The sequence below is a fragment of the Rhamphochromis longiceps genome, linkage group LG10 (assembly GCF_057381845.1).
Source record: "Rhamphochromis longiceps isolate RC_006_pf linkage group LG10, R_longiceps_female_GT1.1, whole genome shotgun sequence".
NCBI classification, from domain to species: Eukaryota; Metazoa; Chordata; class Actinopteri; order Cichliformes; family Cichlidae; genus Rhamphochromis; species Rhamphochromis longiceps.
The window spans coordinates 36,237,558-36,259,740 of record NC_140566.1 but is presented as its reverse complement, the minus strand read 5'-3'; the positions used below and the strand labels follow the sequence as shown (position 1 = coordinate 36,259,740).

General features: G+C 46.7%; 2 protein-coding genes across 3 annotated transcripts; one reads left to right on the top strand and one right to left on the bottom strand.

Moving 5' to 3' along the window:
- The first annotated feature begins 678 nt into the window (after positions 1-678).
- Positions 679-9,493, top strand: ttc1 (tetratricopeptide repeat domain 1). 2 transcript variants are annotated; one of them, XM_085421520.1, is made up of 8 exons: positions 679-764; positions 1,156-1,622; positions 1,705-1,765; positions 2,424-2,536; positions 3,051-3,087; positions 3,178-3,326; positions 8,741-8,795; positions 9,178-9,493. In XM_085421520.1, the coding sequence occupies exons 2-8, from the start codon at positions 1,170-1,172 to the stop codon at positions 9,312-9,314; spliced, it is 1,005 nt and encodes a 334-aa protein (XP_085277646.1). In that variant the 5' UTR covers positions 679-764; positions 1,156-1,169; the 3' UTR covers positions 9,315-9,493. The 2 variants fall into 2 exon arrangements, with proteins under 2 accessions (XP_085277646.1, XP_085277648.1); XM_085421522.1 differs by lacking the exon at positions 679-764 and having other exon boundaries at positions 771-1,622.
- Positions 9,494-15,305: 5,812 nt separating this feature from the next.
- Positions 15,306-16,853, bottom strand: pfdn1 (prefoldin subunit 1). Its single transcript, XM_085421583.1, has 4 exons — positions 16,695-16,853; positions 16,191-16,357; positions 16,020-16,104; positions 15,306-15,485 (listed from the first exon to the last, which is right to left on the bottom strand). The coding sequence occupies exons 1-4, from the start codon at positions 16,725-16,727 to the stop codon at positions 15,402-15,404; spliced, it is 369 nt and encodes a 122-aa protein (XP_085277709.1). The 5' UTR covers positions 16,728-16,853; the 3' UTR covers positions 15,306-15,401.
- Between the last annotated feature and the right edge of the window lie 5,330 nt (positions 16,854-22,183).

Here is a 22,183-nt window from a genome sequence, read left to right as displayed (position 1 = left end):
AGGAGTGAGCCGGTGTGTACCTGGACGCCCATCCCCGGACACAAAGAACCACCAACGCACCGACACCTGAGGGAGTCCGCCACTGGCAGGGGAAGTGGTGGTAGGGGGAGATAAACCTCCAAACCTTGGAGGGCCTGAGATGTTCCCAGAGAGGTGGTGTCTGATACCCAACCTGACATATAGACACAGACATACAGGCACACACAGATACAAACATCCATTCCCACCCTCATGCTCTCATATGCACTTACTCCACACTCAACCAACGTGGAGACAGACATGAAGAGTGTCCTCCTCTTTTACTCCGACCCTCTGTACCTTCTCCTGCCTGTTTAAATCAACAGGCAGGATTTAAACACATTTGTGACCTAATATTTAATAATCCACATTTCACTGTTCTACTCTTTGGTTCAGATGTGGATACTGTATTGTTCTTTCTTTGTGAATTTTTATGTTTAAGTTGTTTTTTGCTGGTTTTTAGTTTGTTTTTGTCTGTTTGGGAGCTGACACAGTCTCTATGGAGATGGGTTTTTGGGGGGTAGCAGGAGGAGAGAAGCTGCAGAGAGGCGTGTAAGACTGCAACTCTGCTTCCTGGTCCCAACTCTGGATAGTCAAATAAAGTTCATATCAAAATAAAAAAGACCAAACTACTCCTCCGGCAGGGGGCGGTACCTACAGGACACTTTAAATAGGAAACGGAAGCGTTCCTCGTATAGGAAATGACGTCAGTGAGCGTGGTCGCGCAGATTCACCGGTGTTTACAGGTGAGACCGAAAAGCAGCTGATTTTAACGTTTCTGTGGTTATCGATATGCAACGGACTGTCACCTCGATGACGTCAGGCAGAGCCGTGACATAGTTACGACTGACACGTGCGTGTAGAGTCCCAGCTGACCGTTAGCTTAGCTGTTAGCATGTAGCTCCTTAGTAAACAAACAGAAACCTGACCAGTGATCGATACCGGCTGATCAACAGGAAGTGACGCAGACGCGAATCGCGCCGATCCTTCAATAGCTGATCAGCTGATCGCCACAGAAGAAGAGTGAGGCTCAGCAGGAACTGAAGCTGTTAGCTCAGTGCAGCTAGCTGGCTAACACTGGCTCTGTGTGACGTCAAAGGTCAGGCCTCTAATCAGTTTGTTAAATTTTTATTTTAGCTCAGAGTTTCAGAATGAGCGGAGGAGGCATACAGAGACACAGCAGGGCCGAGGAGGAGGAGCACGAGGAGGACTTCTATGACTGTCCGGACACGCTGGAGCCTCCTGACCCCACTGCAGGAGGAGAGGAGAGCCAGCAGGACGTTCATTTTAAACACACACAGACTGAACGAGGAGACACAGAGAGGGAGGCAGCAGAAGGACACCGGGGAGAGGAGCGGGGAGACAGACTGAAGGAAGAGGAGGACGAGAAGGAGGTGAAAGCTCCACTGGAGACAGAGGATGTGGAGCAGGGGGAGGAGGGGGTAGACGGGGTGAAGGAAGAGGAGGAGGTGAAGGAGCAACAAGATGGAGACTCCCTGCATGACTCTGACACGGAGCTGAAGGAGGAGGTGAGCCCAGCCGTAGAGTTTGATGATGATTACCTGAGGGAGGTGGAAAAGGAGCTGACCGAGGAGGAGAAGGAGGTAATACCTGCTGACCAGTACCTGCATTGAGAGACATTTAGGTGTCGGCACACGGTGGTAAATCAGAGTTCTTCTTTTTCAGAGTCGACGGCAGCAGAGCATCAGTCTGAAGGAGGCGGGAAACGCCCACTTTAAGAGGGGAGGTGAGTCTGTGAGATCAGCACTGTGGAGCTCCTGCATACTGCAAGGGGTCAGAGGTCACACTATCAGGGTTTCCCGTACACGGTCAAATGAAAGGGGCGGGGCTGGCTGCTTCTGACCCATTTAAAAAGGGCAGTATGGATCATGTGACTCATCTCACACAAACACGAACCCTGAGAGCCGCCTAAACCACAGGTGAGAGTCTGTGTGACCTCTGACCCTGAACGACCTCTGACTCAGACCAGCAGAATCTGGTGATCTGTGGCGGGAAAATAAATTTTGATTGCCGTGAATGATTTTGTGTCTGAGCATGCTCAGCACTGCCACCTGCACTGTGAGACTTTAACCTGTATCCATGGAAACGTGAAAGATTCCTCTCCCACGGCCTGATGAAGGAGACGTGAAATCAGATTAGGGTGAATGAATGTGATTGGATGAACACGTGTTCAGGTGTGTGCTCTGTGTTTGCAGCTGAATGACAGAGACTTGATCACATGATCACTTTCAGTCTGACCTGCTGGAGCAATCAATATTATTTATTACTGTTGCTCATCAGGAAACTGAGCCGTCTTCAGAAATGGTGATGTCATACATGTTGATCTGTTACCGTGGTGACCTGCTCTGGGCTCTGTGTGTAACATTTGCTTGTTGTTCCCACAGACTGGGCGGAGGCGGGGCGAAACTACACGGATGCGCTGTCTGTGTGCCCCATCTGTTTCAGCAGAGAGCGAGCTGTGCTGTTCTCCAACAGAGCCGCCGCAAGGCTGCACCTGGTAACATGCTATAAACACGCTAGCTCTATGCCAGTATCGTTGCTAACATGAAGGATGTAGAGCCGTCGGTGTGACAGAAGTCTGGTTCTATGAGTACCTGCTTCACCTCTAACACAGCTTTGTGTTGGTTAGTCCTTTTGTGGCTCTGCACACAGATACACCTCATCCAATCAGGAGGAAGCGTCCACACGCTGTAAACATCGCTCGTTTCCCTCTGAAACTTGGGTACCCCCCTAACGTTTTCTACTTCCTGTGTCACTTCCTGTGTGATGCCCTGTGCGTGGGCATCACACAGCCCCAAATTAGGCCGCTGGACATTTAATGTTGCGACTGCAGTTTGCTCGAGTCACCAGGTTCGTGCTGCAGCAGGTGGGCGTTTCCTCCTGATCGACCAATGAGAGCAAAAGTTTGAAACGTGCAAAACACTGCATGTTAGCAATGATCAGTTATCAGTAATGCCATTAGCTGCGTGCTAACAGGTTAGCGGCGTGCTTACAGTGTGTGTCTCTGTCAGGATCTGAAGGAGCAGGCGATCTCAGACTGCAGCAGAGGTGAGCGATGACATCACACCCCTCCTGGGTAGCAGCGGCTGTGTAATAATTATTCATTGTACTGACTGATTGGCTTTGTGGTTCCCATAGCAATAGCGCTGGATCCTGACTACCTGCGGGCGCTGCTGAGGAGGGCGGAGCTTTACGAGCAGACAGAAAAGCTGGACGAGGCTCTGGAGGACTACCAGAAGGTTCTGGAACGAGACCCAAATAATGTTGCTGCCAGGCAGGCGGCCATGGTGAGTTCACTGACTGTGGGACAAAGCAGAACCAGGCAAGCTCTGTTCAATGTTAAAACCTAAAATGTGGGCTAAAAGCCAAAGAAGCTGGAGTTTACATGAAATCTCCATTTCATTTGTATAATTTATCAGTCTTTAAATTGTGATGCCAGTTAGCGGAGTTTTAGAAACAGGAAGTGAACCCGTTAAAGAGATGACCGGCTGATGGAGTACTCTGTAGGTGAAATCATGATGAATGTAAATTCACTGAAAGTTCTCAAACTAAGGATGTCTGTGGGCTGATGCAGTTTGTCTGTCGTGTAGGCAGGTCACCATGGTAACTGCTGTAGTGTGTTCATGACGGCGCCAGGTCAGAGTGTTCTCAGAGCCCTGCTGAGGTTACTTCTCTGTAGAAGAAGAGCGCTCGTGTTGGTGCAGATCTTATAGACTTCCTGTGGTGATTAACAGCTTAACTCTTACATGTGAAGGGTCCCCGGTTTGATGCTTGGAGAACACACAGACTCTGGGCAGGCCTCAGACGATGTGGGCGCTGTCAGGAAGTGAAATCAAACACCTGCTGTGAGGGAGAACAGCTGGAATCACCTGCACCATCTGTTTGACACCATCAGTCATTGTCTAACTCAGCTTGTTTTTGTGAGGATGTTCCTCTGTGGATTCAGTCGTGTTTAGAAAGAAATGTGTACGTATGTATGGCGTCACATCGCCTTCCCTGTACTGCAGGCTCCCGCCCCCTGTAACCACACCTTACATAAACTGCCTCCCTGCTAGGACTGGGCTATATTATACAGTTCACGGTAATACCGGTACAATGGCCCTTTCTCAATTCTCAAGTACGCGAGTCCGTAGGGCTGTTCGATATAACGATATATATCGGATGACAATATAAAAACGTTTAAAACAATAAAATCATCACATAAGAATTAAATCAATAAAATCAGGGTCTGACTGTGTCATAAGCCAAGAAGTAAAAACGGGTTTTACATTAAAAGTGGACAGTGAGGGGGCCTCTCTAATGTGCTGGGGCAGAGAAGGCCCCGCCCCCTCTGAGCTTCCTCTTGGACCTGGGTACCTCCAGGAGCAGACCTGGGGGGTAGGTAAGGACGAAGAAGCTCAGAGAGGTAAGTTGGGGAAAGACCGTTTAAGCCAGGGGTGCCCAATCCCGGTCCTCGAGAGCTACCGTCCTGCAGCTTTTAGATGCATCCTTGTTCCCACACACCCGAATCAAATGAATGGCTTGTTATCAGGCCTTTGCCAAACATGATGGCATGCTGAAGAGGTAATCAAACCATTTGATTCAGCTGTGTTGGAGTAGGGATGCATCTAAAAGCTGCAGGATAGTAGCTCTCGAGGACTGGGATTGGGCAGCCCTGGTTTAAGCATTTAAAAACAAACATGAGAATTTTAAAATGAACTCTAAGATATACAGGCAGCCAATGGAGTGAAGCCAGGATGGAAGTTATTTGCTCTCTTTTACGAGTTCTGGTTAAAAGTCGTGCAGCAGAATTTTGGACCAGCTGCAGACGAGAGAGAAGACGCTGACTAACTCCAAAATACAGCACATTACAGTAAGCCAAACGAGATGGAATAAAAGCATGGATTACTGTTTCAAAATGCAGCCTGGATAAAATAGGTCTTCTCTTTGCCAAACGCCTTAAATGATAAAAACTGGACTTGACAATAGCCCTAATTTGACTGTCTAATTTAAAATCACTGTCCATCTTAAAACCCAGGTTAGTAACAACAGATTTAAAATACTCTGCCAGGGGTCCCAAATCAATAGCGGAGGGTTCACAAGGTCCACTAGGACCAAACAGAATCACCTCAGTTTTGCTTGAATTACATCTTAGAAAGTTTAGGGACATCCAAGATTTAATGTCTTCTAGAGATGCTAGAAGTGGCTTAATAGCAGTGGAAGGATATTCCATGCCTTCTGAGGATGGTTCCCAGGGGCTGTAAATATAATGAAAAAAGTAGAGGCCCTAAAATTGAGAAAAGTTAACACTAATAGTTCTGTCAGAAAGATAAGACCTAAACCATTTCAAAGCAGTACCACGAATGTCTGCAAGATGGTGCAAGCGAGTCAGTAAAATGCGGTGGTCTACAGTGTCAAAGGCAGCTGTTAGGTCAAGGAGGACAAGAACATCATGATTACCAGAGTCACAGGTAAGGAAGATATCATTAAAATCCTTTAAGAGTGCTGACTCCGTGCTATGAAAGTTTTTAAAACCTGATTGGAAGACCTCTAGGACACCATTCTCCTTTAAAAAAAACATCAATTGGCAGTGTACAATTTTCTCTAAGATTTTAGACATAAAAGACAACTTGGAGAGAGGCCTGTAGTTAGCCAACACAGTGTGGTCCAGGGCAGGTTTCTTAAGCAAGGGTTGTACTACTGCATGCTTAAAATGAGCAGGGGCTACACCAGATATTAAACTGCTGTTTATAACAGTAAGAACAGCCTGGCCTATGCTAGGAAAAATCTCCTTAAAAAATTGTGGTGGGACAGGATCATTTGGGGAACCAGGTGGCCGACCACATCCTCTAAATAAGAAAGAGTCACAGGCTCAAACTGGTTAAAAACAGCAGAGCAAGGGATCGAGACAGAGGGGTCGGACTCATGAGTGCCCGCGTGGCTGCAACCTTCTCAATGAAAAACACATAAAATCATTAGTTTATGAGAGGCCTCCAAGCAGCCACTTTGTGGAGCATTTAAGACTGAGTCAGTAGAGTTAAATAACACGTGGATTGTGACTGTTGGAGGAAATGATCTTAGAGAAGTATTTTCTTTTAGCCTCCTTGACCGTATCCTGATAGAGGCGCCAGCAGTCCTTTAGGATTTGCAGAGACACCTGCAGTTTGTCCCTCTTCCATCTGCGTTCAGCTCTACGACACTCCCTCCTCACAGCCCGAGTGGCGTCATTAAACCAAGGATCGGTTTTAGCCTTGGGCTTCCTGGTTTTTAATGGTGCCACAGAGTCCAGAATGGTTAGGCAAGAAGATTGAAACCAGGAGCTGAGGTTCTCTGTGTCCAAGGGAGTACGATCGGCGGGGATAGACAGCTGGTTAAAAGCAGAGGAGAACTGGGCAGCAGTGGAAGGGTTAATAATCTGACAGCGGCGAACAGGAGCGCTGGTTTGAACTGTAGTGTGTGAAAACACAACATCAAATAATACAGCCATATGGTCAGAGAAGGCAGTGTCAGTCACTTCCACATTAGACACAGGTAGACTGTGTGACAAGACCAGGTCTAGTGTGTGTCCATGTTCATGTGTGGGACCAGGTACGGGCTGGACCAGATTAAAAGAGTCAATGAGGCTTAAAAACTCCTTCACCAGAGGTTTGTCAGGGCAGCAGACATGGATATTAAAATCTCCCACAATAAGAACATGATCATAGTTGGGCAGAATCCCAGCTAGAAATTCTGAAAAGTCATTAATGAAATTCTTATTGTATTTAGGGGGACGATAAATAACAGCAAAGAGCACAGAGTTAGAACTTCAAAACACGTGAGCTCAGAACTGGAAGACGAGGGCTGTAAAACACACTGTTTACATTTAAAATCCTTTTTAAAAACAACCGCCGTACCTCCTCCTCTCCCTGATGTCCTTGGTGTGTTAAAATAGGAACAACCCGCTGGTAAAAGTTCGGATAAAATACTGGACTCACCAGTGTTAAGCCAAGTCTCCGTGACACACATGAAGTCCAATTTCCAGGAGATGACGGACTCATTCAGAATAAAAGATTTGTTCACGAGTGATCTGGCGTTTACCAGCCCAATCCTGACAGGCGCCGGGGATGAGGTAAAAGCCCCAGCGGCACAGGGAGTCCGACACAGCGGCCTCAGATTGTCGAGGTTCGCCCGGCGCACGTTGAGCCGAGGAGGACAGGGGTCACGGAGGAGCGGCGCATCATCCTGGCAGACCACAGGGATGAGGCAGGAACCCACGGGGTCCAGGAAACGTTGGTGCACAAAAACTCCAGGAAATAATCTTTGACGGTAGTGAGATGGTGCACCAAAGAGATCTTGAGTTTGACCAGCCGACCACTGCGCCTACCCCGACGCTTCGCCGGGGAGGTAGCATGACAGCACGGCATAGGCAAGTTGGGATATGTGACAGCAGCGGACACCATGAATTCTGACCTCCGTTAGAAAATGGAGCTGTATTTTGTCCAGAACTTCGGAGGTTCAGAAGCGATTGGCGATCGTACACCAGTAATGACCCGATTTCTTGAGTAACACACGACAGGAGCAATATAAAAACAAACAAAACTGACAGCGACAGACGAGCAGCCACGTACACCAGCGCCATCTTGAGGTACAGAGGACATTTTTAGTACGTTTTAGTTCGACTTTGCTTTTTAAGTTTTGTGGATATTATACATGGTTATGGTGGGGATACGTCGGCCAGTTTCCACTGGAAATGCCTTTTGGTTAAACTGAAGCAGCTGCTACACGTCTCAAACACAGTTTATTTGATGAGTGTATCCGCTGGGGCTGCAGGCGCACCTGGTCACTTTTACTTGAGTCTGGCATGTTTACATCACCGTGCATGACCTCTGATCCGTCCCTGTTAAAGACAGTCACAACTCTCAGAGCTTCCTCACTCAGTAAAACAGTGGTTCCCAAACTTTTTTTGCTAGGCCCCCCGCACAAACACATCCTCCTATCACACGCACATATTTTGTTTTCAAACTTCATTGCAGTTTACTGTCAGTGACAGACAGAAAACAACGGGTCAAAACAAAACAACCCAAAATAAACAAGATTTGACAGCAAGTAAAATCTGTATTAAAGCGAGATATGCTTCATCACACGTTCTAGTCTTTGGCCTGGAAGGAAGCTGGTTTGGAAGCATATCTGGTGATGCTTCATCCTCTGCTTTGTGTTTGTGTGGGAGCCCCATCAAAACAATGTTCATTATGCTCGCTGCGTCCAAACATTGTTTTGTTTGTTTGTTTTGTTTTGTTTTCATTCATACCACGACCCCCCCTGCAATGGCTCTGCGCCACCTCCTGCAAAAACACCTCAGCCAGTAAAAGAGAAACGCCTCCTCGTTTCCTACACGGTCAGAGCTGCTGCAGCAGTCTGTGGAAAAATCGTTGAAACAAACACTCGACAGTGTCTCAGATCTTCAAACTTTGCTTCTAGTTCTGACTTCTTCTTCTCCTCCGTCTAACGTGGCGACTACAGCAGCTTCCTGTGCCAGTCTGATGGTGTCACAGTGGCGTGCAGAGCGACCAGTAGGGTTTACCAGGGCCTCCTGTGCTTATTCAGGTTCAGCCCCCTCTGAGGTCAGGGGTCAGCGCTAAGGAGGCGTGAAAGGGACGAAAAACAGACTTACACAGCTGACCTCTCTCTCTCTCTCCCTCCACCTGTGTCTCCCACCCTGTGTCCACCTGTGTGTCTCTATCAGAGGCTGCCTCTACAGATCCAGGAGAGGAACGAGAAGCTGAAGGAGGAGATGCTTAGTACGTATTGCACCTGAACACACCATTAATCAATCATCCATGATTGTCTGGTACGTACCTGTCGGTGCGACATGCAGCTTGGTACCTGTTCAGGTGGAGACAGTGTTTTTCAGCCATAACATCACCTGTGACAGGTGAGAGGAGCCAATCGGTGACAAGACTGAAATGAAATCACATGATCAATCCACATGATTTTAAAGGCACACACAGATCAGACATGAACTCTGATCAGCTGTTGGCTCTGATTGTTCACATTACAGAGATGCGACTTAAACAATAAAAGCCTGCAGCCTGATAGCTCAGGGCCTGGAGTCCTTTCACAATAAAAGCCATACATTAGACATACAATGGAGCTGTGATCTCTGTGACCTCTGACCCACAGGTAAGCTGAAGGACCTAGGTAACATGGTCCTGCGGCCGTTCGGACTCTCCACCAACAACTTCCAGGTGAACCAGGACGCCGCCAGCGGCGCCTACTCCATCAACTTCATCCAGAACCCCAACAACAACAACAGGTGATGATGTCACAGTGATGTCGTTGCTCACAGCTGTGACATCACACCACAGAGCAGCGGTTCACCTGTCTGCTGATCAGTTTAGTTACTGATCATGAAGAAGCCAGTACGGACTGGTTATTGATTGGTGATTGACTCTTAATGAAGAGGAATAAAAAACCTCTGAAAGGTAATCTGTTCCAACCAGACTCCATTCATTTTCTGTCTGATTTAAGCTGCTCTGATGAAACTCTTAACTTGGAGCTTCTATGCGTCACCGCAGTTACCTCTGACGGTGTTGAGCTGGATTAGGCCCTCCTCTGTGCTGAAGCAGTTCCAGCTGTGAGTCTTTATTAATAAAGTAAGCAGACAGGCTGTTGTCTGTTGTGGAAGTTTTCCGTTTAAATAAAGCCTGCAGACGAGCAGTGAGCAGTAGCTAACATTCTTTAATCAAACACAAAGAACAGAAAAAAACAAGCTTGATGAAGTCCCTGCATGACCGCAGGGCAGGTCAGCAGAGTCTCTCTGAGCCTAGCATGGCTCTCAGTTAAATGCGTCTGTGAAGGTTCTCAGTCATCCAGGTCATCGTAGTCAAAGGAGCTTGCAAAGAAAAGCGTCTGGACTTCTTTAAGTTGCTTGAAGACGTTTCACCTCTCATCCGAGAGGCTTCTTCAGTTCTAAGGTCAAATGGTGGAGAGTCCAGATATAAACCTAGTGGGAGTTTCCCCCCACAGAGGGACAAAAGGACCCCCTGATGATCCTCTAATCGCCTGAGCCAAGGTGGGAAACTGGGCATGGGTCCCAATCAGCCAGAGTTTCGGGTGTGTTCATTGTGAAACCTGGCCCCACCCTATCATGTGAATTCCTGAGATCAGATGGCCCAGGATGTGAGTGGGCGTTAAGGCGTCTGGGAAGGATCTCAAAACTGGATTATAGATGGCAGAGAGTTGGTGTCGTAAACCCCCGCCTCTGTTCAAAGATGGTCACTCACAGTGGACATAGATGCTTCTTTCACTCCTCTTTCAAACCATCTGTCCTCTCTGTCCAAAAATGCTCGAAAGAGTGACCTTTGACCTTTAGATGCAGATGGACTGCTGAGTCTTGTCCTGTGGAGGTGGCTCTTCTGTGTTGTGCCATGTGCTTGTGAAGTGGCTGTTTGGTCTCTCCAATGTAGAGGTCTGAGCATTCCTCGCTGCACTGTACAGCATACACCACATTGTTAAGTCTGTGTTTTGGCGTTTTGTCTTTCGGGTGAACCAGTTTGTGTCTGAGTGTGTTGCTGGGTCTGAAATACACTGGGATGTCATGCTTGGAGAAAACTCTCCTGAGTTCCTCTGATACACCGGCTACATAGGGGATGACAATGTTGTTGCGTCTGTCCTTCTTATCCTCCCTCGCTGGTGTCTGGTCTTCTTTTCTGTGCCTCTTTGCTGACTTTAAGAACGCCCATTTAGGATAGCCGCAGGTTTTGAGTGCTTCCTTTACATGTGTGTGTTCCTTCTTTTTCCCTTCAGGCTTAGAGGGAACATGTTGTGCCCGGTGGTGTAGGGTCCTGATTACTCCAAGTTTGTGTTCCAGAGGGTGATGGGAGTCAAAGAGGAGGTACTGGTCCGTGTGTGTGGGCTTCCGGTAAACTTCGATGTTGAGGTTGCCGTTCTCTTCAATGTGCACGGCGCAGTCCAGGAAAGGCAAACAGTCGTCCTTTGTGTCTTCCCTGGTGAACTTGATGTTTTTATCCACAGCGTTGATGTGCGCAGTGAAGGATTCCACTTCTTGTGTCTTGATTTTGACCCAGGTGTCGTCCACATATCTGTACCAGTGGCTGGGTACTCTTCCTTTGAAAGAGCCAAGAGCCTTCCTTTCCACTTCCTCCATGTAAAGGTTGGCTACAATAGGTGACACGGGGGAGCCCATGGCACAGCCATGTTTTTGTCTGTAGAAGCCTTCGTTGTATTTGAATATGTAGTGGTGAGGCAGAGGTCTAACAGTGTGCAGGTCTGATCGGGGTTGAAGTTGGTCCTGTCTTCCAACGAGCTGTCTTCTTGTAGTCGTTTTCTGATAGTCTCCACGGCCTCCGTGGTGGGTATGCAAGTGAAGAGAGAGACTACATCAAAGGACACCATGGTTTCATCTGGATCCAGGGTAAGTTTCTGGACCTTGTCGGTGAAGTCAGTGGAGTTCTTGATGTGGTGTGGGGTGTTCCCCACGAGAGGAGCAAGGATGGTAGCAAGGTGTTTAGCAATGTTATAAGTGGCTGAGTTTATGCTACTGACTATGGGTCTGAGTGGGACAGCTTCCTTGTGGATTTTAGGAAGTCCGTAAATGCAGGGTATGGCATCCCCTGGGTAAAGGCGGTGATATGTAAGGCGGTCAATAATCCACACCTCCACAGGACAAGACTCAGCAGTCCATCTGCATCTAAAGGTCAAAGGTCACTCTTTCGAGGATGCCAATGTTCACATTTTGGACAGAGAGGACAGATGGTTTGAGAGGAGTGAAAGAAGCCATCTATGTCCACTGTGAGCGACCATCTTTGAACAGAGGCGGGGGTTTACGACACCAACTCTCTGCCATCTATAATCCAGTTTTGAGATCCTTCCCAGACGCCTTAACGCCCACTCACATCCTGGGCCATCTGATCTCAGGAATTCGCATGATAAGGTGGGGCCAGGTTTCACAATGAGCTCACCCGAAACTCTGGCTCCTTCTTTGCAAGCTCCTTTGACCTCAGTTAAATGCCTTCTCCAGGAACAAAATGCAGTACACAGCTGTTTCACACCTTAAGGTTCACACTCCCTTGCTACCTCCCAGAGTCCTCGAAGACACAAAAGATTCTTCCTGTGGAGTCGTCTGCTCCCACCAACTTCCTTACTACACCCCCACCATTTGTCTAACTGCATGAGTGTGAGACATGCTAAAATCCAGTGGCACCAAGGTATCATACAATAAAGTAATGTGATTAATACATAAATAAAAGAAATTCCTATACATGTCCTGCAGAGGGGCGTGGCCACAGACTGAGGTCATGAAGACAGGTACAGAGCACTCGCTGACCTCAGTGTCAGCGCTCTGATGGATCAGCTGTTTGTGACACAATAACCTGATTAGACTTAATTATCCTGACAGCAGGTGACTTCCTGTCTGACATTAAGCCCCGCCTCTAACAGCGGTATTAGCTCCTGGAAACCAAAGAAGAAGAGTACCTTCCACTTTTTTTGTGTGTAATTTCTTTTTGAGCCTAAAAACTACTTATAATGTATTTTTTAAACACACAGGACTATAGTGGACAACAACAAAAGGACAACTTTGGTTTGAAATTACAGCTGAATTTAGAAAATCAAACTGGACCACTTTACAGCTTTAGAGCAGAGGTGGGGAACTCCAGACCTCGAGGGTCGGTGTCCTGCAGGTTTTAGATCTCACCCTGGGTCAACACACCTGAATCACATTACCAGGCCTCTGGAGAACTTCAAGACATGTTGAGGAGGTCATTTATCCATTTAAATCAGCTGTGTTGGATCAAGGACACATCTAAAACCTGCAGGACACCGGCCCTCGAGGCCTGGAGTTCCCCACCCGTGTTAGGGTGTCATTAAAAACCTTTAATTAGATGAAAAAACAAAAATCTTCATTATTCTTGTTTTCTGCTGTTTGCTACCAGGACGATATTAACCTGTATATTTAGCTGAACAGACGTAGTTCTTCCACCATCACTGATGCTCCTCTCCTGGCGCCTCATTGGCTGTGACACTTGGTCCTTCACTGTGGTTCCAGTTGTTAGAAGACTCTGAGATCGATGGCTGTGAAATATAGATCAAAGCTTATGTGAGTTCCTGTGGGAACCGATCCAACCAATCACAAGTCGACTGCAGCACCAGTCTCTGGTCACTCCACAGACAATCCAGCCCCAGACCATTAGCAGCAGTGGGGGCAGAGACTTGTAGGCAAGGAGGTTTTGCCTGCTAACCTACCATCGTTGTCCTGCTGATAATTCTGGTCAGTGGAGGCAACCACATGTACTGACGTGGCAAAGAAAACCTTTGTGTTGGCAGGTGGTGTTTGTTGTTGACAGCGGGGTCTGAGGAGCAGCTGCCAAACCTTCAGTTTATCATCCATGTGCTTAATCGGACTCCAGTGTTCTCGGACTTCAGGCTCACACGAGTACTGAAGTACCGGATACTCTCAACACAGTAATCTAATGTGATACTACGCTGGATACGTTATCCTGGAACTAAATGATGCACACAGTTCGTGCTGGCCCACCGAGCACCGCCCCGCCCGAGTCAATCTCCTCGTCAGGTAGTCCTGTGTCTTCCTCCTCTTCGTCGTGTTCTCCTAGACCAGGCGTTACTCCTCCTCTTCATCCAGTCTGAACCTCCCTCTGCTGCGGTGTACAAAACCCTCTGCTTCACCTTTGTACTCCAACAGCAGCACTGAACCTGTCCTGGTGTCCGCTGCAGCTCACATTCAAAGAAAGACAATTTCACAGGTAATAACCATGTAATAAACACCACTACATGTAGTTACTATGGTAACAATAGTAGTAGAGGGAGAGTATTTTGCTAACCTCTCCTCTTGTTGGTGTGTCGGCGGTTTTGATTGAAAGGAGGTGGTAAACTGGTCACATGACATAAGTGGAAAGCCCAGGATGTGGGCTGGGTGGGCGTCACAGTCCGAGGATACACAGGTGACACGTACATGAACAAGTGGGCTGGCTCTCAGAAAGTTTCATGCAGTCGGGGCTCTGATGTCACTCACCTGTCCAGGTAAATGTGCGTTTCTTTCAGCTTCATCTTACACCGGCAGCTTATCTGACCTTTGTAGGAGTGTTTAGCTGATTTTAGAGTTTAGAAATGTGTTAACATAGAATGTAGAACTATTGTAGAGACATTGACACTGCCCTTAATATAATAAAGGCCTCACTGTGTCGTGAACTTAGGAGTAGATTGTAGGAGACCCCTCCCCCACTTGAACTGTGAAAGTAAAACAGAGAGGCGTTAATGCTGAGTGGAAATTCCCCAGAGGATGTTTGGGTGGGGGTCTCAACATTTGTAACTGGATAACTGGTCTGGAAGGGAGATGGGTTTTATGACCTAGGGAGTCACCTACACCCACAGTGTTTTAACTGTCACGCACACACATCCACACGCACACTCACTCATGTGCACACACATACACACAGGTATGCGCACACAGTCACACACGAGCACTCACATGGGACACGTGGGAACGCGCACATGTAGGCATTCATGTGCTCGTGCACATAGACACAGAGTTTGCAGCACACCGTGGGGGGTTTTATGATGGGGTCGCCCCTACAAAACTGTGTTTCACAGACAAAGCAGTGAAGATTTTTTGCAGAGGGACACACCGGCCTCGTCTTCCCTTCTAGAAGTACATGCTTAAATGAAGATGAATAAAGGTTTTGTGAAATGACAACTTTCGACGAATAAAAGAACCGGGGTAAAACTGATTTCGTAACACCTTTGACCTTCGACGTTCAGAGGATCTTCACTGTTCGGATGAATCTCTGACCAAATGAATCAGGTCGCTGCTGTTTACCTGCAGCTGTTATTTCTGCTGCTGCTCAGTTATGTGCTGATTTATCACCTGAACACTGAGAACATCATAAAACCAGAGAAATACAGGGCCTGTGCTTAGCGCTGCATCCACTCATGGTGCAGTTACACATGTGTGTTAAGCATGTGTTAGACATGCAGCTTTAAATATCTGGTAAGTTATAATTGCTTAATATAATTGCTTCATGTCCTGATCGACCTCAGGGCACAGACCTCAGGTCAGCTCTTTGAATCCTTCTGTTTCAATGGATTCAAAGTGACCGATCACATTATGACCCCGCCTCCTTTGGGCAAACGTAGTTCCATACAGTCACATGATCGTCTGCTGGTTTTAATCATCAGATCACCCACTGAGAACAGGGTTGTCTTCCTCTTCATCATCATCAAATTCAAAGTAAAGATTTAAATCACAGACTAAAAAAACCCACCAGCAGGCAGAGCGTCTTCAAGTTTTTATTGTGGAAAACTCACACGGGAAACAGCGTGTGTGTGTGTATTACAGTGTAATTATAGTGTGTGTGTGATGATGATGGTCAGTGGGCTCTCCTGGACAGCAGCATCTCTCTTATGTTGTCCTCAGCTTCCTTCACGCTGCGTTCAAGGTACACCTTCCTCTGCTGGAAATCACAAGCACAAACATACTGTCAGTGCTTAGCTCTGTGTGTGTGTGTGTGTGTGTGTGTGTGTGTGTGTGTGTGTGTGTGTGTGTGTGTGTCGCACACCAACGCTGTTCCAACCTCCTGAAATCAGACTGCAGGACAATTCATTCCTTTTTTTGTGTAAATCACAACAACAGTTACATCAACGTGTTTCATTTTTAAAGTAAAGACTCTAACCCCAACTATCATGTGACCCTCTGTGTGTGTGTGAGGGGGGTCACATGATAGTTGAGATTGTTGCCAAGGGCCCCTCTATAAGCACCTGGCAACAGTGAGAAGGAAAAACTCCCTTCTGACAACCGTGTTCAGTAAGTTTAAGGTGAAACAGGTCCCAACTCTGGATAGTCCTATTTTGAGAGCTGCTCCAACCAAAGTGGGATGGATGCCGTCTCTCCTAACAAGACTAGGTTTCCCTAACCCCACGCAGAACACGCCCACACGCGTGATGTCAATCAGTAGTTAGCCAATGAGAAGAGGCGTGTGCATGCGCACCTCCAACTCTTTGATCTTCTCGTCAGCCGTCTTCTGTTTGTCTGTCAGCAGGTTGTTGATCTCCTCCTTGGACTGCAGGATGAACCTGAAACACATCATGATTGAACCAATGTGATTGGCTGACACCTGCGTGACGTTCAGGTGTGTTAAGGTTGAAGGTAGGTGACTCACATGCGCCCCACACCCTCATAGAGTCGCGTGTTGTCGGGCAGCGTGGCGATCTCGGCGTGCGTCAGTTTGGCGTGCTTCTGAACGCGCGTCAGCTGATCGATCTGCAGATCGGCCATCTTGACTTTCTGCTGCGTGTCAATCATCTTCACCTGCAGCTCGGAGAAGGCCTGCGGAGCGCACCTGGGTTAGTCCCCATGGTAACAGAGCCTGCCCACTGTGAAGTACCCGCCCCCTTTAGCCCTACGTCACGGCGTCTCACCAGAGACCCACAACCCACTCGCACACGATTCCGCTGCGTCAGTATGACATTAGGGGCTCTAACTACCTCACGGTGACGACACAAGGCCTGAGCGCAGCTGTGTTAAAGTCACGAGCGTGACGGTCTCGGTGTCCCGCGGACACAGACGAGGTCGTAGGCAGTTTAAATCGGAAACTGTGGAAAAAAACACTCGACCACGTGTGAAACAGCCGCGCTAGTCACACACACAGGTAAGGAGCTCCTACCTTTTTCAGCTCCAGATCTACGGGCGCCGCCATCTTCTTTCTGCTCCCGACTCTGAGGACACACTGCGCATGCGTGAGAGCCTTCTTCTTCTTCCTTTATCTTTTTATGGGCGTAGAGCGTCAAGTGCACTACCGCCACCTGCTGGACTGGAGTGTCTGTCTTGTTAATGTTTGCTTATAATGGAGCACTGTAACAAAAAATAATTTCCCCCAGCGATCAATAAAGTATTCTGATTCTTATTAGCTGTGTCCCAAAACGTCTTTCGGAGGACCCCGGCCTTCGCGGTCTACGTGGGCCGGGTCCTCCAAAGACCGAGAAGGCCGGAAGTGCGAGGCTGTGAAATAAGACGGTCCAGCCTTCAGATCTGCGTCACCGCTGTCTCGGTGGAGTTTAATAAACTCGGCCGTCTGCTCCTTGCTGTCTAAAATATAACAGGACACTGGAGTAAACTCGACCATCTCACACTTCTGTTTAATCAGTTTTCTGTTTGACGTTTATTCAGCTGTGTGAAAACCACCCGGGGGATGCGAGAGTCAGTACGGATTCAGATCGAGCAGACCAACATCATCGGCACTATTAGATTCAATAGAATACATCACAAATACTACAGACAAAAAGCAACATGTGGCTGGGTTATTCAGAGACTTGACGAAGGCATTTGACTCTATAGATCCTGATATATTAATAAGAAATCTGGAACGTTATGGTGTCAGAGGGGTCGCTCTAGATTGGGCCCGGAGTTATTTAGGTGACAGGAAGCAGTTTGTGAAATTATATGGTGGTTGCTCCTTATGTATGCACATTGCTTGTGGTGTACCCCAAGGGTCAGTTTTGGGTCCAAAATTCTTCAACTTGTACATTAGCAACATCTGTAAAGTGTCCAAAGTATTAAAAGTGGTTCTCTTTGCTGATGATACAAACATCTTCTGCTCTGGTGATGATCTGCAGAATTTATTGGAGGATATGAAATAAGTAAAGTGAAGTTCTGGCTTGATAAAAACAAATTATCATTAAATTTGAATAAATCTAAACTTATGTTATTTGGAAATAGTAGTTTAAATACAAATGCTGAGATTCAAATAAATGGTGTTGATATTGAAAGAGTCAGTGAAAATAAATTTCTGGGGGTAATAACAGATGAAAAACTTAACTGGGAGCTCACGTAAGATATATTCATTCCAACGTATCACGAAGCATTGCAACACTAAACAAGGCAAAGCAGGTATTAGACAAACATCCCTTCATGTTCTCTACTGTTCACTGGTTTCACCTTACTTAAGCTATTGTGCAGATGTCTGGGGCAACAACTATAAAACCACATTACACTCACTTTGTACTCTTCAAAAAAAAAGCAGTTCGAATCATCCACAGTGCAGGTTACAGGATCGTACAAACTCACTATTTTTGCACTGAAATATTGAAAATCGCCAATCTAGTAAAATTCCAAACAGCACAAATTCTAATCAAAGAAAAAAATAAGGAACTGGCAGGTAATATTCAGAGTACGTTTTTTCTTGTTGAAAGAAGGAAGCTATAATTTAAGGGCTTTTTGTCACTTCACAACAGGGAAGGTTCGTACTAAAAGGAAAAGCTTTTGTGTTTCTGTGCATGGAGTGAAACTGTGGAACAGTCTGAATATGGAATGAAAGCAACGTCAAAACATAGAACAGTTCAAAAAGAGTTATAAAAATATGATCTTCTCGAACTATAAAGAAAAGGAAAATATTGAAATTAAGTGAATCTCTATTTTAAAAATGTCATGATGTGATATTATAGTATATAGTTGTTCACTATTTTTATTACAGATTATATCAATGAGGAAGCAACTAAATATTTTTTTTTCTTCTTCTTTTAGAGGGAAAGAGAAACAGCTGAGAAGAGGGACGGGGGAGAAGGGCAAAAAACAAAAACCAACAGAATGGGCAGAAAAAAAAACACATATATCAATCACCTGGATCACCTGCTGAGAAAGAAAAAAGAAAACAAGCAGAAGAGAACAAGAGTAATAGAGTAAACAACATCACAATGATATATGGGAATATGACAGTAAATACTAAATATTAAACATTATTGTGCAGCACATAAGATCAACAGAACACAGTGTGCTTTGAGGTAGGAGCCAAAAAGGGTGTAGTTTGTGGGTGTGATCACCCGTGTGTACACCTGTGAGCATGGACGCGCTTGTTTTTAAAAGGTTCCTTCATGTGATGATCTGCTAGAGGGTGTGGGGGGGCCACAGCCCCGTCCTCCAGGGCATGAAGCAGGTATGGAGGAGATCAAAACTCCAGACATCCAGAGGCCCCCAGAACACAAGAGACCAAGGAAGACCAACAGAGGGGCAGCTGCGCCACTGTCCCAGAAAGAGCTGAGGAGAGTCCCAGATGAGGGCTCACTCAGCAGCCACGGAGCAGAAGCCAGGGGGGGTTGCAGTGACGCGCCTGTGAGCTCCGCCGGCAGCCAGCCGTGCCTGAGTGACCGAGCCCCAGGCCGAGAGGCCGGGGGCACCCCACCTCCGAAGTGGCCCGAGCGAGCCCCAGGCTCCAGGCCCCGATAAGCGGCCGCCAAGGAGTGAGCCGGTGTGTACCCGGACGCCCATCCCCGGACACAAAGAACCACCAACGCACCGCAACTAAATATTAACTGATAACTTATGGGATTAAATCGGTGTGTACTTCTTCCCACTTCCTTTCAACGTGTAAACGAATCAGAACAGCAGCGATATTGAAATGCATTGACTTTTGTATAGTATAACTTTCTCTCTCTTATTTTCTTTACTCAAATCAAATCACTTTTATTGTCACATCACATGTGCAGGTACTTTGGTACAGCACATTCGAGTGAAATTCTTGTGTGCGAGCTTCACAAGCAACAGAGTTGTGCAAAATACAATAACATAAACAGGCAAAATATACGAATGGCTAAATCTGAAACTAATAAATATATGTACAATATATAATAGTATATGCAAAAAAAATAATAATAATTTCTGGATGTGTATACTAAATGTTTTTCTACGTGTGTGTGTGTGTGTGTGTGTACACATATTTTACAAATTAAATAGAGTCAACAATAAATAAAATATATAAAAATATACAGAGTTGAATATGTGCAAAACAAGTGGCATTTATATACAGTGTGGAGTGCATAATGTTAAAGTTCCAGTAGTGAAGCTGAGGTGTCTATGACGTGTTCAGCAGTCTGATGGCCTGGTGGAAGAAGCTGTCTCTCAGTCTGCTGGTACGGGACCGGATGCTGCAGAACCTCCTTCCTGATGGAAGCAGTCTGAACAGTTTATGGCTGGGGTGACTGGAGTCCTTGATGATCCTCCCCGCTTTCCTCAGGCACCGCTTCCTGTAGATGTCTTGGAGGGAGGGAAGCTCACCTCCAATTATCCGTTCAGAGCACTGCACTACTCGCTGGAGAGCTTTGCAGTTGTAGGCGGTGCTGTTGCCATACCAGGTGGTGATGCATCCAGTGAGGATGCTCTCAATGGCACAGTGATAGAAGGTCCTGAGGATGCGGGGGCTCATGCCGAATCTTTTCAGTCTCCTGAGAAAGAAGAGGCGCTGCTGCGCCTTCTTCACTGTTTTGTTTGTGTGTACTGACCACGTAAGATCCTCAGCCAGGTGTACTCCAAGGAACCGGAAGCTGCTCACTCTCTCCACAGCAGCGCCGTTGATGGTGATGGGGGTGTGTACTTCTCTGCACCTCCGGAAGTCCACTATCAACTCCTTTGTCTTTGCGACGTTGAGGGTGAGATGGTTGTCTTGACACCAGTGGGTCAGGGCGCTGACCTCCTCCCTGTAAGCCGTCTCATCACCGTTGGTGATAAGACCCACCACTGTAGTGTCGTCCGCAAACTTCACAATGATGTTGGAGCTGTTAGTGGCTGTGCAGTCGTAGGTGTAGAGTGAGTACAGGAGAGGGCTCAGTACACACCCCTGTGGAGCACCAGTGTTCAGTGTGATGGGGGATGAGGTGATGCTGCCCAGTCTGACCACCTGGCGTCTGTCAGACAGGAAGCTAAGGATCCAGCTGCAGAGGGAGCTGCTCAGTCCTAGATCCTGCAGTTTCCTGTCCAGCTTCGAGGGAACGATGGTATTGAATGCTGAGCTGTAATCTACAAACAGCATTCTCACATACGTGTCTCTCTTCTCCAGGTGTGACAGGGCAGTGTGTAGTGTCAGGGCTATGGCATCATCAGTGGACCTGTTGTGGCGGTATGCAAACTGTAGAGGGTCCAGTGAGTCGGGTGGTGCAGAGCAGATGAAGTCCCTGACCAGCTTCTCGAAGCATTTGCTTACGATGGGGGTCAGGGCTACAGGTCGCCAGTCGTTCAATGAGGAGATGGTGGAGGATTTGGGTACAGGGACGACGGTGGCCATTTTGAAGCAGGCTGGGACTACAGACAGAGAGAGGGAAAGGTTGAAGATGTGCGTGAACACTCCAGCCAGCTGAGCCGCGCATGACTTGAGGACGCGGCCGGGAATCCCGTCCGGACCAGTAGCTTTGCGTGCGTTCACCTTCCTGAAGCACCTCCGCACATCCTCCTCAGACACAGTGTGCGCACTGACGTCATCCGCGGTGCGCACACTGTCCGGTCTCATGGTGTTCGCTGTGTCGAATCTAGCGTAGAATACGTTCCTCACACAGAGAGGCCGTGGTCTGCGGTGTGCTGGTTTTCCCTCTAAAGTCTGTGATCGTGTTTAGTCCCTGCCACATACTCCACATACTAAATGTACCTGTATATTGTTTACATGTTTGAAATAAATTAACAAACAAACAATATGGACATTCTGTGTCCATTGTTTATTTCATTCTGAAACCTAATTTTTATTTACTTTATTCCAAACAGAAGTGTTTATTTATTATTCTGAAAGCTGGAGACAGTGCCAAATAGTTCACTGATATTTTGTTGAATTACAATGTGGACACTCTGCAATAATTTAACAGAAGTGCTTGTGTTTTACTTGAAGTTTTATTTTTTCAATGTTTTTCTATTTAAAGTTTTCAGGGATAAGCCTCTTGAATTTCTCTAAGTAGAAATATATGTAAAAAAAAAAAGATTTTAAATTTTCTTGTAGTTTATTGCACATTTTTGCAATTTATGTAATTACTATGGACTTAATGCAGACATATTATTAAAATTTGGGCTATAACGGTTGTATTGATGTATAGCAACTTGAAATGCTACTACACCATGTAAAAATATAAAGTAAGCTCTGGCAGACTTGGTTCTATGGTAGGTCTTAAAGGGTTAAATCATCAAACTGTAAATCATAGATTTTGAATTGTTATTGATCCTTTACTCCTGGTCCTCAAGGGTATATTTATTCTCTTACTCTTCTTATATTTATTGTTTGTTTACTTGCACTGCTGTAGCTGCAGCCTCGTCGTCTCGTCTCTATATGCTGGACTGTCTGTAGCGGAGATGACAATAAAGTTTACTTTGACTTCAGCAGCGAGCAGGCGCACCGAGGGCTCTCGC

Bases quoted from the DNA above. Each gene is read 5' to 3' on its own strand.
- ttc1 (XM_085421520.1), top strand. From the start codon at position 1,170: ATGAGCGGAGGAGGCATACAGAGACACAGCAGGGCCGAGGAGGAGGAG. The intron at 1,766-2,423 runs GTGAGTCTGTGA...TTGTTCCCACAG, and splicing joins CGCCCACTTTAAGAGGGGAG to ACTGGGCGGAGGCGGGGCGA. The intron at 3,327-8,740 runs GTGAGTTCACTG...TGTCTCTATCAG, and splicing joins CTGCCAGGCAGGCGGCCATG to AGGCTGCCTCTACAGATCCA.
- pfdn1 (XM_085421583.1), bottom strand. From the start codon at position 16,727: ATGGCGGCGCCCGTAGATCTGGAGCTGAAAAAG. The intron at 16,358-16,694 runs GTAGGAGCTCCT...TGCGCTCCGCAG, and splicing joins TAGATCTGGAGCTGAAAAAG to GCCTTCTCCGAGCTGCAGGT. The intron at 16,105-16,190 runs GTGAGTCACCTA...GATGTGTTTCAG, and splicing joins TATGAGGGTGTGGGGCGCAT to GTTCATCCTGCAGTCCAAGG.